Here is a 14,490-nt window from a genome sequence, read left to right as displayed (position 1 = left end):
GATTTTCAGCAGCAAGCACAACTTCCACAAGTTGGGCTCCCTCAACTCAAAGTGAGTCCTCTAACACTGTCCACCTCACACCACTCCAGCGTGCATCCCAAGTCCATCAGGACCGCTGTGTAACCAGTCTGTCCCCTGACCTGCAGGTAAAGCTGCCTACCAGGGCCTCCACCTCCGCATCTCTAGGAGGACCCCGCTGCAGATGCCATCTCCATGTACAGCCACTACCTCCCCTCTAAAGATACACAGCTGCCCAGCACATTAAGACCACACTCATCAATAATAGGGCTCAAACAAGAGGGAAGCGAGTAGAGGAAATGCCATCCGTTCCCTTGTATGGCAAAGCTATTCTTAGTCTAGACCAAGACCAGTTACACAAGAAATTGAACAGGTGAGAGACTGAGGACAATAATCTCAAATCCCATCATCAGACACTCGTAACCTATCACCCTTCCCTCAGCCAACATCTCATAACTAAAAAGAGGGAACCAAAAACCACAACAGGGAGAGCTAGTATGGGGCACTGGTCTGTGCAGACCCTCTGCTTTCACAGGGCCATTCAGCAGCCAGAGCTTTTTGGACAGCACAGAAATTCAGTAACCCAAAGTAAAGCTAAATGACCGACAGCTCTTCCCTCCCACCAGCCGGTTGCTCTTCTGCTTAGAAGAGGTTTCAGACTCTTGCAACTTGGCACTTCCTAAGGGCTGGTCCTTCCTGAGGGTCTGGGCAAGGCGGGCTGCTTTAAGTTCCCTGCAGGGGGGAAATGGAAGAAAGAGGAGAGGAAGAAAACCATGTCATCTGTGAATCCCCACCAGCTACAGAAGCAAGCTATGAACAACCTTGCACAGGAGGGTTACTGCAGTACTCCAGCATCGCTGGAGAGTGGCAACTTTGGACCCCAAAGTGTGGCAAAGACTACTGTAGGTGTCACTAGAGTTTCTACTTCAGAAAAGATCAGCTTTGAAGGTTTAGCACAGGAAAACTATGCATCAGGTCAGCAACACACCCCTAGGCTGGCACCAGTAGGAAGAGGCCCTAGTTCAGTTTTTCTCCCATAATTTTAGGTATTTGTGATGGGGGAACTTAGTGCCATCTCAGACAACACAAATACGTAGTAAAGGCACATGCTTCTTCTCCACTGCCTTTCCCCCCTGATGCTTGCTGCTCTCCCAGAGCACATACTCTCCTGGCTACATGAAAAAAACCTAGTGCAATAGGTGGCTGGGCAGTAAAAGGGGTGATGGGGCTGTTCCCAGATCCCAGCACCTCAGAACATCACTGCCAACAGCAGTGAGAGGGAGCAAGGTCTCAGTGCAGTATTATCTGCCTGCACATTGTACCAGTATTTTCCATGGCCAGTGCTTGCAGGAAGCGTGCAAGTTCACTGCTCTAATTTAACCAGCTCCTCAAAGCCTGAGGTGAGCCACAGCCACTTGAGCGCTACAAGCCCCAGTCACAGCCCCATCATACTCCCGGATCCAGGCACAGGAGCTGACTGGGTATTCCTGCACATTCGGTCTCCCAACACTGTCACCCTACAGTCAAGCCCAGTGACTGTCACTTGCTGTGCCAGCATCTTTGCCCCTTCATGCCCAAGCCAGCCATACCTTTCCAGCATGGCAGTCTTGCACTTTTCCACATTTAGCTGCTTCTGGAGCTGCACAGCTTTTCCACGTGAAGGACAGAGAACTGGATGTTTAGTAAGAGCTGTGGCAGAAGGTCTTTCTGCTGGGTCAGGATGGATCATGAGCTAGAAGGCAAAGACATTCAGCACTTAACACTCACCTCAACACATGCCAGCTAGAACTCCATCCCATCGAGACTCCTTCCTCACCTCCAGGAGCTCAAGAAAGCTCTGAGAAAGCTGCTGGGGGATCGGTGGGATATTGCCTCTGCGGATGTGGTGCCACATGGCCCCGTTGTGAGGCAGGGGTGCCGTGCCGGCTGCTAGAGCTACTGTGAGCGCCAGGGCAAAGATGTCTGCCTTCGGCAAATAGCAGTATTGCTGCAGAGAGAGGATAAACAGTTACAGAAAGGGAGTGTCTTGCTGTACTCAGAGGTGGGTTGGGACACCAGCTCATAAGGAAACCACCAAACAAGTGTTTGTACAACACAGCCTTGACCAGCCCAGTCAGCTGTTTTCTATTCTTTAGAACAGACACATCGACAGCAAGTAGTATTGGTAACTAACAGCACGTTAGCTTTCACCCAGTCGTGAGGGGCTTGCAGCCCACATTAGGATCACTAGGGCAAATCCAGAGGATAGCCTAAATGTGTGCCTGCTGCCTTCACCACAAAGCAATAAGCCAGCTGTGCCCAACTCTGGGTAAAGCCTGCACAGGGCACAATGGCCTACCAGCTCCTAAATCCACTTGCAGCAAAGGTACTGTCACTTAAATACCAGAGTTGAACACATCCAAGCTGGTTGTTACATACCAATTCCCTTTTTGTTCACTGACCAGAGCAGTAAAACTGCAGCCAATTAAAGAGGTGTGTTGTGTCGTGCCTGCCACCTCTCCACACTACCTAATTAGTGCTTATTTTTCAAGTCTGGATGCATACATTCCTCAGCAGTCACATCCAGCAGTTTACTCCCAGCTGATAAAGGATTTGTCCCCATGCATCTCTCCCAGGTAGACTAGTTGCAATAATCCAACGATAAAGTTACTTATGAAGCATATTAAATATTTACATGACAAGAATGAAGGGTTAATTTTGCTGACTTCATAGCCAGACCAGACACAAGAAAGGAGATAAAGGCAAGGAACATGCCAGACTAATGATTTCACTTGAGTGGAACTCTCCCCATTTGCTGTTCTCCCCACCACCCCACAAACAGCTGTACCTCTTGCAAGATCTCATTGGCCAAAAAACGTCTGTCTCCTTCCTCCACCTGGGGGTTGGTTATCGATGTCACATGGCCAAGGTCACCTGAGACAAAGAACAAGCAACTAGTGGAGCAAACTGATGTATATCTCCTCTGGCAATAAAAGCCTGCCTTTTACAGGCACCAACAGAGCAATCAGGAAACACTGAGTAAGAGAGCAAGCCTGCTCCTAACTCAGGAATCTGGGCTTGGAAACACACACGAGCTTTCTAGGACTCATCTCCTTAGAAGAATTAGATCTGGTAAGAAGCAGAGGCATTCAGGACTATGCTATCAGCTTTGTATGCAAGTCCCATCCACCAGCAGGACACAGCAAAATCAAGCAGTAATGAGCAGCCCTAATATTAAGCCAGTTGTAAAGTGAGCCAAAACCTACCAATCTTATACACCACACCAGAAGAGAATTCATCTTCACTGTCACTCTCATCCTGCCCAGCAGGGCCTGCAACTGCCAGCTTGTGACAGATGAAGACGTTACCTGAAAGACAGCAAAGTTCAGCAATAGTGTTACCAGGAGACAGGCTGCAGCAGCCTGACAACTTGGAAAAATCCCACCTGTCAAGCTTCACAGCCAGAGAAACCATGCACATGCTTCCCACCTGTTGGTCTGGTTTCTGCCCAGCTCACCTACAACTGCCTTCTGACAGCTGTATTGCTGAGTAACTTGTGCACTAAATACCCTAGAGTAATCTGTTCTCCTGCCCCTCCCTCTGCCCCCCAGGCTAGAAGCATGATTTCACCAGGGGAGAAGGAGCTCAGCCGTAGGGATGAAACTGTGCCTGTGGGGGGAGCACTGCCCCAGAGGCACCCACCCTCAGCCGCAGAGAGCAAAGCTGGTTACTATTTCTTGCAGGAACTTAATCCCTCAGGGTAGGTGCAATCAATAGTCCCTTCTCACTCCAGGTCTCACATGAAAAGGTCAAGTGTCATGCAACAAGACAGCAGCACATAAGGAAGTGCCTGTTTTCGTTAGCAGCCCTACTTGCTCCACCAGTAGGAAAGTGATTCCCATGAGCCAGGATTATGAGGATCATGGAGGCAGAAGTAAAATGCTTCCAACTGTGAGAGAAGGCTCAGTTTTGGAGCAGCAGTAGGGGCAAGATTTTAAAAAAAAAAGAAAAACCCCCACACCCACCCAAACACAGAAGACATTCACCTTCTAGGGCAAGATCCTTCCCTTTGAAGCACTGTAATAGGTCCAGTCAGAAGGACCCACCCCAGAGGTTCACTTGGAGGACCCTCCACAAAGGATGGCACTGTACTTACTGGGCTTGATATCCAGATGCACAAGGCCAGAGTTGTGGATGTATTTTAGCCCCGTGGAGACTTGTAACAATATTTCTTTCAGCTCTGTTTCTGAGAAATACTGGCCAAGCTTGGCGTTTTCCTGCAGTGCATCTTGGAGACTCCCACCTAGGTGAAAACAGTCAGCCTGAGACCTGATAAAGGCTTTATGGAGCAGCAGGTTTGAAACAGCTTAGTAGAAACTGTTTTCCTGGGTACTTGCAGGCTTGATAGTGACAAACCCCAACTAGACCAGCTGTATATGCTCTAATGATCCATCCTGGACATTACCATTTGGCTTCAGCATTTCCACTGCCTTGGAGCACCCTGCCTCCTGCTTGCCAAGGACTGAGTGACTGCAGTTCTACCTACAGCACCAAAAGGGCTGACCTGGGAGTGATGCTGATGCAAGCAAACAATGGAAGAGTTAATTACTTTTGCCATACTTGCAGGCAGAAAGCAGGTATATGAAGGAAACTTAACTCCCACTAGCAGGTTTTTTGCTTGAAGAACATAATATGTGACACGAAGAGTTTTGTGGGTCTCCACTAAGGCACTGTGGTTATTTCAGGACGAGCAAATACCATGGCCTCCCTCCTCATCAGCCTGCTTTCCACCACTTGTCCTCTAGTGTCAGATGTTCATCCATTAGAACACAATAAATGCATCAGTGCTGCAGCAACGATCACCATGTGTCATGGTTACCTCCACTAGATTTGAGTTATCACTCAAAACACCTATCCCCAGTTGAGCCCCAAGACTGTAGAAGCAGTTGAAAGACAAGAGGTACATGTTTGCATTCAGCTCCTCTGGTAGCAATAGGGGTCTTTTCCATTGTCTCCCAAACAGTGGTATGGCCAAAGGCAAACCCAGCTATGAGTGCACCGCTCTGCCTGCAGCACCCCATTTACAGTTGACTTCATTATTTAGCTCCATTCCTCTGCAGCTACTGAGCCCTTTCTTCTAGCCAAGGTGCAACGTGCCTTCATCTCAACCAGGTAGCCACTCTTCGAATCATTACTCCCCTTCATTAAGAAGGGTTTGTTTTCAGGATACATGGCACTTGAGTCACTCAGATTTTACCTGAGCAGTCCCAGACACAGGTCTAAGCATCAGCAAGGGGAATATTTTTCCAGGCCAGCCAACACAGAGGAACAGTTTTAAAATCCCACAAGTCAGAGGGTATTCACTACTTGTAAGACATTGAACCATTCGGAGCTTTGTCTAAATATTATGAGCCCTTACTGGATTCTCCATGGAACTGTAGCCCCAGTGCAGTTTGCCTGATGTACTTTAATATTTGACGTTTTGGTTTACAAAAGAAGGTAACTACACCCATCCCAAGACCTCAGCCTTTAACAGTGTCACAGCTCTCACCATTGCAGTGTTCGTTTTGGATAATCATGTGATCGTCCTCTGCCCACGCCGAGTAGTAGCGCACAACATGGGGGTGGTGTCCCAGGACAGCGTGAGCATAAACTTCACGCAGTGCCAGCTGCCTAGAGAAGCGCACACAGAAAAAACGGGGGTGACAGGGTGCTGAGGTGCTGCTGGGTTTGCAGCCTGCCTTGGGAAAGGGAAAGCAGAGGTGCTTAGGATTTTCTCTTGGGTTTTGGCAGACAGACTGGCTCTCACAGCTGCTGATGCAAAACCTGTCCCTGCTCAGATGTGCTGAGCAGCTGTCCAAGAAAATATCACTGAGCAAGTCCTTTGAAGCTGCCATTGCCTTTTTAATAGGCACAGGACAACTCCAGCTGGTCAATACAGATGTGAGCAGTGCCAGCTCTACAGGGCAGTGACATACCACAGTGAAATATTTGACAGTTATTTTAAAGAGACTGGCTGCATGGACACGAGGAGCTCAGGTAGCTGTCATCTCCTCCTGCAATGCATCTGGCATCTTCCCTTTCTCAGGCATTTTTATCCAATAGTCCTTAAGCAGTAACTTCCCCCACTCTCCCAACTGTTACTTAGGAGTGCAACAGCAGCCAGTGTTTGCTCATGCCACCCCTCAGATACCTTTAGATCCACACTCCCTCCTTCCCCATCACACCTCCCAAGAACATGCCCATCACTTCAACTGGCAGTTTCTAGCTAGCACACTCACTCATCCGAGGATCCTGCCAGAGGCCTTTTGGAGCGCTTGATGGCATAAACGCATCCATCAAGGCGTTTGATGCACTTGTAGACAGAGCCAAATTCCCCCACACCAATTTTTTCTAGCTCCAGGAACTCCTTTTTGTAGCGGGAAACCATATTGCTCTCTTTCAGAGGATATCTCTAGAAGGTCACAAAAACAGCAAAGACAAGTATGAGTCAAAAAACTTAAACAACATCATCTGTCATGTTTTTAAGGGTGTATAGCACTCTCAGAGCACCTGTGTTGCTCCCTCTCCCATTTTTAATGTTCATCCAGGCATGACAGTACACTGCCAGGTCTTCTTGACCTTACCTTTCCACTTTGGCACACTGTGTTTTTCTGACCACCCAACAAAGGCCATCTTACCCTGGTATGATCAAGTGGTTTTTGTGTGTGTTTTTTTTTTAAATCATTATTTTGTGTGTGTGTTTTTTTTTTTTAAATCATTACTTGCTAGCCCTAGAGGTAGAAATTGCAACTAAGGAGAATCATAGTCAAGCCAGCAACATCTGCCTGAGCCTCCTTGGGCTGCTACCATTGCATCTCCTTCTCCTGGCAGCCCTGCCTGATTCCTAGGCCTGTGGCTGACAGAGTCAGTGATGGACAGCAGGCAACAACAAAATACTTGAGTCTTTCACCCACGTACTGCAGATTCAAGAGCACATGTTACCAGCCTTGGTGGGTGGAAGTCCAATACCTCTGAATTAACCAGACTTACATACTGAACTTGTGTTTAAATAAGAGCTATTGCTTATTTTGGGTCCAGGAGAGAAGGTTGCTGCACTGGCTTAGTGTGGCTACAGCCATGCCAGAGCTGCTTTATTCTGGCTGCAGCAAGGACTTTCTGCATCAGTTCGGGCTCTCATCAGCTTTGAGGCACCAGCTGTTGACTAAAGGCAGATTAGCAGGTCTCAGCATATCTGTTTGTATTCCCAGTGATTTCTCACTGGGAACCACTTTTCCACCAAGGGCTAAAAGCCTGCAGAACAGCTGGAACATCGTTATTGCTACAGCAACAGTTGCTGGGGAAATAGGAACTGCTGGTACAGCTTGTAGAGGGATGTCTGCTGGCAGGGGAGGTAAGTGAACAAGAGCTAAGCAGTGGAGCATGAAGTGAACAAGAGAGCGGACTGATTTTTCTTCATCCTCCCGCAGACCATACAGGGACAGCGGTTCATGCTGCACATGGTGGTGAGCACAGAAGCCACTGCTGTAGGTTATGGTATGTGACCTTAAAGGGTGGGATAAAGAGTTTGTCCTGTCATCCACTACGCTGTGGCCCATATGAAACAGCAGCCCTTCACAACAGGTTCTATGTCATAGGGCAGCTGTATTTTACAGTATCTTAAAGAGCTCAGGGAATAAAGATACCTCTTATTTGTTATAAAAGTAATCAGTACTCCAGGAAAAAGAATATTTTAGTAAGTCACTTGAGATTTTCTTTTAAGATAAAGAATTACTGCGGTAACCCGGATGTTACCTGGTAGCAGATTTACTCTGCAGCTGTCATTCTCCCATGCAGCCCGGTTTTCCTGCAATACCGGTCTCCTCGGCTAGAGGGTACCATGACTCTTCGGTAACCCCAGTTACTTCACAACTGCCACGAACAAGTCTGCCTGCTCGCACGAGACACGTTGCTTCCTTCAAGGGGCTGCTCAGGGAAACTGAGGTGATGGTTTATCTCATCTGAACACAGACATTGAGCCCAGGCCTGGCTTGCTGTGCAGAAGCCAGCTGGATGAGTACCTTCCCTGGAGATAAAACTGGGAAGGAGGAAGAGGCCTGCAGGACACGGGTTCCTGCACCAGCTGCCCAGTTCTGCCAGCACAGCTGTGGGTACGTGAGACCTTACACCCCGTCCCACACAGCCAGGCCAACACACCCTGTCACTGAGGTGTGCCAGCAAGTCACGGACATCTGCAACAGCAAGAGAACTTGGTGGTGAGTTGTCAGACAGCGTTTGCTGTCCTGTAGCTATATAAGCTGTGGTGGGGCCTTCCCTTGGACCCCAAGGCACAGACACCTCCAGCTGGATGCTTTCCTACTGTAGGAGAATACGTTTGCTGCCTTGCTTCAGAAGCTTCTCACTGTGACTACTGCAACCTGAACACTGCCCGCAGTATTTCTCCATGAGAGCTGCTCAGCTCCAGACATTGTCTTTTCACAGGGCAGGTCCATATATTGTTTGTAATACACAAGCCGAGTTCTATTCGCATCCAAAGATGCTCAGCACACAGATTCACAGGAACAGCGACACACCTGCTTTTTCAAACCCCAAAAGGTACAGACACTATGCTAACTCAGTAACGTAGTAACACAGTTCCTCCTGAGGAACCCAAATCACATTCTATTTCCTACAAAGACCTTATGACCAAAATCAATGAGTTTTAGAATTACTTGTACTAAAGCAGATATGAAACTTTTACAAGTTTCCTTTAGAAACAGGAATCATTTATAAGTTTGTTGTCTCAAGCAAATGTTAACATCAAACATTCAGCTTGGAATTATTCTGTCATTGGTATTCATCTTCTGTCATGATGAATACTTATACTCCAATAGCAGAATAAATTTAATCAAGCAATCATCTTTACAAGCATCTTATCTCTGGGAGGGAAATACATAGACACTCACCTTTGTAGATAGCTCATGGTTAATCTGGCTTCTTGGATCAGGATCCCTCCTAAAAGAGGAGTTTAGAAAAGTCTGGATGCTTAGTGCAGCAGTCCAGAGATTAGAAATGGAAACATTTTTCAAAACAATCTCCAAACTTGACTTCACAGTTTAAAGACATACATTGTGGAGTGTTAATACACAATGAGTTTCTAGCCGATGCCTTGGACTGCAGTCCCAGGCTAAGAAGCCTTTGTTTCTACTTAGAAAGTTCCCACATACCAACTTCAGTACTGCCCGCAGGACAGTAGGGTCATTCGGGGGCATCATTCCCCTGGCCACCTTCTTCCTGGTGAAGCTACACGGGAGATGGCCTTGCACAGGCTCCTAGTGAAGGAGAGAACTGCCCCACTGTGCTCAGGAGGGTACCCAGCTGAGCATGTTACAGCTAGGGCTACAAAAGCAGCTGAACATCATTGTATTGCACAGATATTTGACCAGGTTTGTGTCTTGGTTAACCCAGATCAGGTCTAGAACTTCTGCATGCCAGCAGTAGCCTGTGCCCATCTTAAAAGCTGTATTACATGCATGTCATTCCTTCAGAGCTGTGGGTATGTGCATAACAATCAAGCCCCACGCTACCCATGGTTGAGCAAGAAAGAGTTACGATTTTCTCCTACAGCCAGAGCATGGTTCTTAGCTGTTGATCCCCAGATTACACTTCTGAACAAAGGAATACTTGATTTTGTGCTTTTATTCCCTTCATATGTCTACTAATGTTTGTTCTACACCAGTGAAAACTACAGCAGCAAATGATTCCTTGTTAGCAAATAAGTCAGGTGCTAAACTTCCCCGTCATTATTTGTCTCCTTTCAGCCTGTCATTTAAGAGTCATTCACTTACACCTCTCCTCGGGACTTCTGCTTGCCATTAGGAAGAAAGAGCGTTTGTCGATAGGACTCTGGTGTAAAGGGATTGATGTTGACAAGAGGAGCTTGGGTGGAGTCATCCAAGTCAGCACCAGGAGGAAGTGTCAGATGTCGGAAGCCTTTGGGTGGGACTTTTGTCACAGATGAAGGAAAAGCTGTCTTTGATAACAGGCTCTGTATTGAGAAAAAAAAAATAAAGAAGCAGATACACCAGCACAATATTTTTGTTGCTGCTATGTCAGAATAAAATCTCTGCTCTCTTGCAAGTTGAGAGCTCAGCTCCCCTCCTCAGGATAGCTGAATCATTAAAACCCTCCACCCCTAATTTAGTCCTGACAGTTTTATTCTCCTTCCACAGAGGAAGCCCTTCAGACTCATTTCCCTGTTCACTTAGGTGAGGCTTGCAGAACCATTTTGGCAAGATCAGTCCTCAGGAAGAACCAGCTGCTCATCTTTCCCACTTACAGAGGCACAGAAGTTGTGTCATATGTTGCATTAACATGGAACACCCAGTTCTATCAAGCAGAGACTGTTGCATCAGCTTGGTCAGGACAGGTTTGTCAGGAGAGGATGTAGAACATCACCCAAGTTGCCTTTCAGTTCCTCGGCAGCAAGCAGCATTAATATACAGGGCAAGTTGGTAGAAATATTTTTTACGTGGCTGCTGTCAAAGTGACCAGAAAAAAGTTCTCCTTGGAAACAACAAACAGGAGTTTCAGGAATTTAAGTTCAGAAGGGACCTCTGGATCTTCTGTAGTTCAGCTTCCCATAGAATATGGGCCATTGGGTTTCACCTACTAGTCCAAAACCTTGGGCTGAGTAAAGCATAATTTCAGAGATGAACCCAGTCTTGATTTGAAGGCAGGGGGGAAAAAAAAAAAAAACCAAAACCAAAACAACCCACACAAACCACACAAAACCAAAACACAATCTACTTGGTGATTCGATCCCTTCAGTAACCATCAGCTTTTTGGAATACAAGTTTTTAACTTGTTTCAGCTTCAGGAGAGTACTGTAACGTCTAAAGGGGTTTTAAACATCTCCTCTAGTTAAAAGCCCTTAACTTATCTCATTTCCTTCAGGAACCCAGAACTTTACCCATCAAAGATCAAGATATAGAAGTATCTTTCTGATGATCTCACTCTTGTGAGTGGACATGTGGCTCCAGGATCATATCTAGAATCACAGAATGGTTTGGGTTGGAAGGGACCTTAAAGACCATCTAGTTCCAACCCCCCTGCCATGGGCAGGGACATCTTCCACTAGAATTTCCATCTAGAGTTCCTCCCTTCTCCCACTGGAAGTTTTTGAGGACAAAAAGCATAGAGCTGCATGCAGTATCCTGCATCCTAATTGATGCTGCACTTACGGATATAGCTACTTCTGGGACACCTCTCTATTTCTATGCCATGCTTGGTAGTTCAGCTACTGGTTTACTATGATCCAGAAGTACTTTTGGAGTCAATTCCTCAAGTTCAGCATCTCCTTGCTCTTGGATGTAATTCTGCATATAGATGTATTCAAAGCAGTATGTGCCCAAACCCAATTTACCCAGCAGCCTAGAATCACTGCGGAGTTGTGGATATGGTCTAGTCTAGCCACAAGAAAGGATCTAAAATACCACTGCAGCCTGCTGTTGTATGCATACAGCCCCCATCTGCTCTACTAGGGCTCTATTTCATAATCAAGGGCATGTGTCTCCCATACTATCATCTGATAGTAGCTGCTGCCATTCAGTGTAAGGCACCTACTGTAACTGGCTCTAGCAGTCTGCTCCAGGATTGGGTAAGTCCACAGACAGTCTGGGGATCCAGTGCTCACCTGTCTGCAGCTAGAGGTGGCTCTGTTCTTACCCTGTCTCTCACCTTCAAGCATTCCACTGTTGTTGAATTTATCCACATTGATGGATGAAAAGCTGGACATGAGCCGGCAGTGTGCACTGGCAGCCCAGAAAGCCAACCGTATCCTGGGCTGCATCAGGACAAGTGTGGCCAGCAGGTCGAGGGAGGGGATTCTCCCCCTCTGCTCTGCTCTTGTGAGACCCCACCTGGAGTACTGAGTCCAGTGGAGCCTTCAACATCCGAAGGATATAGACCAGTTGGACTGAGTCCAGAGGAGGCCACAGAGATGCTCCGAGGGCTGGAGCACCTCTGCTATGGGGACAGGCTGAGAGAGTTGGGCTTGTTCCGCCTGGAGAAGAGAAGGCTCTGAGGAGACCTTATAGCAGCCTTCCAGTGCCTGAAGGGGCTACAAGGAAGCTGGGGGGGACTTCTTACAAGGGGTAACAGGTTTAAATTGAAAGTGGGGCGGTTTAGATTGGATATCAGGAAGAAGTTCTTCCCGGAGAGGGTGGTGAAGCACTGGGACAGGTTGCCCAGAGCAGCTGTGGATGCCCCATCCCTGGAAGTGTTCAAGGCCAGGCTGGATGAGGCTTTGAGCAACCTGGGCTAGTGGAAGGTGTCCCTGCCCATGGCAGGGGGGTTGGAACTGGTTGGTCTCTAAGGTCCCTTCCAGCCCAAACCATTCTGTGATTCCAAGATCAATGCTCCCAGCCTCACATTTAGGCCCTTTAGAGCCCACCTTTTACAGCATGCTTAGAAACCAAGACCTTTCTCCCAGAAGACAAAGGGAAAGAAATTGTGGAGTCAGTGTAATTGCTGCTCATGGGCTACAAGGTTAAAAACCACAGGCAGCATGTCTGGAAGCATTCAGCCAACATACTGTCTATGCCAGAGCACACACTGAAAGCACCCTGAACTACCAGTAAACCACCTAGTTTGGAATAGATTCTAGACCTCTCACCTACTTTCAGAGGAGGCTCAAGAGAATTTCTTATAAAGGGTAATTGCAGTAAATTCTTGGGAGTGATGCCATTTAGAGCTGCTTTCCCTTAGAAAGCAGCAGGCAATTCCTCAGTAGGTATAGCCACACAGTTGGTTAAGGTTCCTTCCAACCTAAACCATTCTATGATTCTGTAAGTGGCCAGAGGATCATCCTTCTCTCCACATAATCAAGTTTCTGGAGGGGGACAGAAGTAAAATCCTAGTTCCTTAGTTCCCTGTACTAAAAGGTACAGCTAATCTTCTGTGTAACACTTCAGCAAAGGAGCAACCAAACTATCAGTAGAGCAGGAACATGGAGAGGGCTGACCTAGCTACACCACGTGGCAGATCCTGAATGCCAGGAGCCAGTGCACACAACAGAAGTTACCTAGGAGCAGAGAAGCTGGCACCAAGTCTCCACTTGTGCTTACACAAGACAAAACGCGGTTGTATCATGTTCTATACAAGTAGTTTCACAGAAAAAAGGGGCTGGGACCATTCTCCCAAGCAGCTAGCTCAGTAGATAAGTTACATTTTAGGACAGTGTCATAGAGGAAGACAGGCTAACCTCCCTCCATAAGGACACATTGATTTGCTACCCAGAGAACATCCAGGTCCCCGCTTTCCCCAAACTCAATCATCTCAGTTTCACACAAAAAGAATCAGCATTACTGGACAACAACTAGTTGGAGGTGATCCAGACTTGCCAGACAAAGCATGCCCCAGCCACAACGTCATTTCCAACTCCCTCTCAAGAGAAAATCCACTTGTATCCAAAAGTGTGCTGAACAGAACAGTCAGGGCAGCTGTCTCTCTCCAAGCTCCCCTGGAACAACGTGCTCCTTGGAGAGATGCATTTATCCCTCAGGGAGCAAAATGCACACTTCCCACAGAGATGCTACACACGTCCACTGCCCCACGCACAACGTCAGGGGCACATGGGCAGCCAAGGCACATGGTTGCTTGGGGTTTAAGTCAGGCTGGCCCAACACCAACTAATGGGTTGTAACAACTTGAAAAGTGTCAAGACACTTGCTCCCACACACAGGTTTCTGCTCACGCTCACTGAATAACCCTTCCATAGCTAAGGAGCTCATGGTGCAGGTTTATAGGGGAAGGGTAGAGACTAACAACAGTAACATTAAAAAAATGCTTTCCACAGAGGGAACAACAGACTGCCTCGCCACCCACACAGCGACGCCCCAGGCCCTGCTCAGGCCGAGTGGTACATGCCGTTACCTTGGGAGTGTACGGGCTGTCACATAGCTGCAGCTTGTTCCAAGTGATGTGCAGGGGGGTCTCAGCATTGCCCCGGCTCCTACTCAGGGCCGGGGAAGACTTCAGGGTGGGACTCACCCAGGGCTTCGTCCTGCTCAGGAAAATCTCACTCAGCTTTCTCTGAGGGGTTGCTGGCAGAGGACTGCTCCCCTGACACTTCTGGAAGTTATAGCTCCTGGCAGGGCTCGAGCTCAGGGCATCATCTTCCTCCTGTATGCTCCTGTCTTCACTCTCTTCACCACAACTGGAAAAATCCAGTCGCTGAATGAATTCATCGCTGTTGTCCCAGTCACTCATTGCACCACATGAAACAGAACAGCTATAGCTGGTACTGGCCTGCTTTGTGAGAGGGAAAAGGGCAGAGGGAGAGGAAGGTAGAGTTATTTACACCAGCAGATTAACACCATCTTCCTTGCCTTATCACAGGCATCAGTTGTACTCACTGAATGCACACCCCCACCTACACATAAGCCTCAGTCCCTCATAGACTTCATTTGACAGCACTGGTTAAGGAATAGTACCCCAGAACTAGAAAATACA

At 47.6% G+C, this 14,490-nt stretch overlaps 1 protein-coding gene across 1 annotated transcript; it reads right to left on the bottom strand.

Annotated features, from left to right (window-relative positions):
* Nucleotides 1-593: 593 nt before the first annotated feature.
* On the bottom strand, nt 594-14,247 carry WEE2 (WEE1 homolog 2 (S. pombe)). The gene is made up of 11 exons (XM_010156759.1): nt 13,912-14,247; nt 9,825-10,024; nt 8,943-8,991; nt 6,279-6,451; nt 5,549-5,670; nt 4,154-4,300; nt 3,264-3,365; nt 2,846-2,931; nt 1,835-2,005; nt 1,608-1,750; nt 594-750 (listed from the first exon to the last, which is right to left on the bottom strand). The coding sequence occupies exons 1-11, from the start codon at nt 14,245-14,247 to the stop codon at nt 594-596; spliced, it is 1,686 nt and encodes a 561-aa protein (XP_010155061.1).
* Nucleotides 14,248-14,490: the final 243 nt, after the last annotated feature.

This window comes from Eurypyga helias, unplaced genomic scaffold (genome assembly GCF_000690775.1).
Source record: "Eurypyga helias isolate BGI_N326 unplaced genomic scaffold, ASM69077v1 scaffold29318, whole genome shotgun sequence".
Taxonomy (NCBI): Eukaryota; Metazoa; Chordata; class Aves; order Eurypygiformes; family Eurypygidae; genus Eurypyga; species Eurypyga helias.
Note: the sequence above shows the minus strand (reverse complement) of the source record. Positions and strands in the feature narration are given on the sequence as shown.

Coding starts and splice junctions, on each gene's coding strand:
- WEE2 (XM_010156759.1), bottom strand. CDS start 14,247: ATGAGTGACTGGGACAACAGCGATGAATTCATTCAGCGACTGGATTTT. Junction 8,992..9,824: donor CAGAAGTCCCGAGGAGAGGT/GTAAGTGAATGA, acceptor CTCCTCTTTTAG/GAGGGATCCTGATCCAAGAA. Junction 5,671..6,278: donor CTGGCAGGATCCTCGGATGA/GTGAGTGTGCTA, acceptor GCGCTTCTCTAG/GCAGCTGGCACTGCGTGAAG.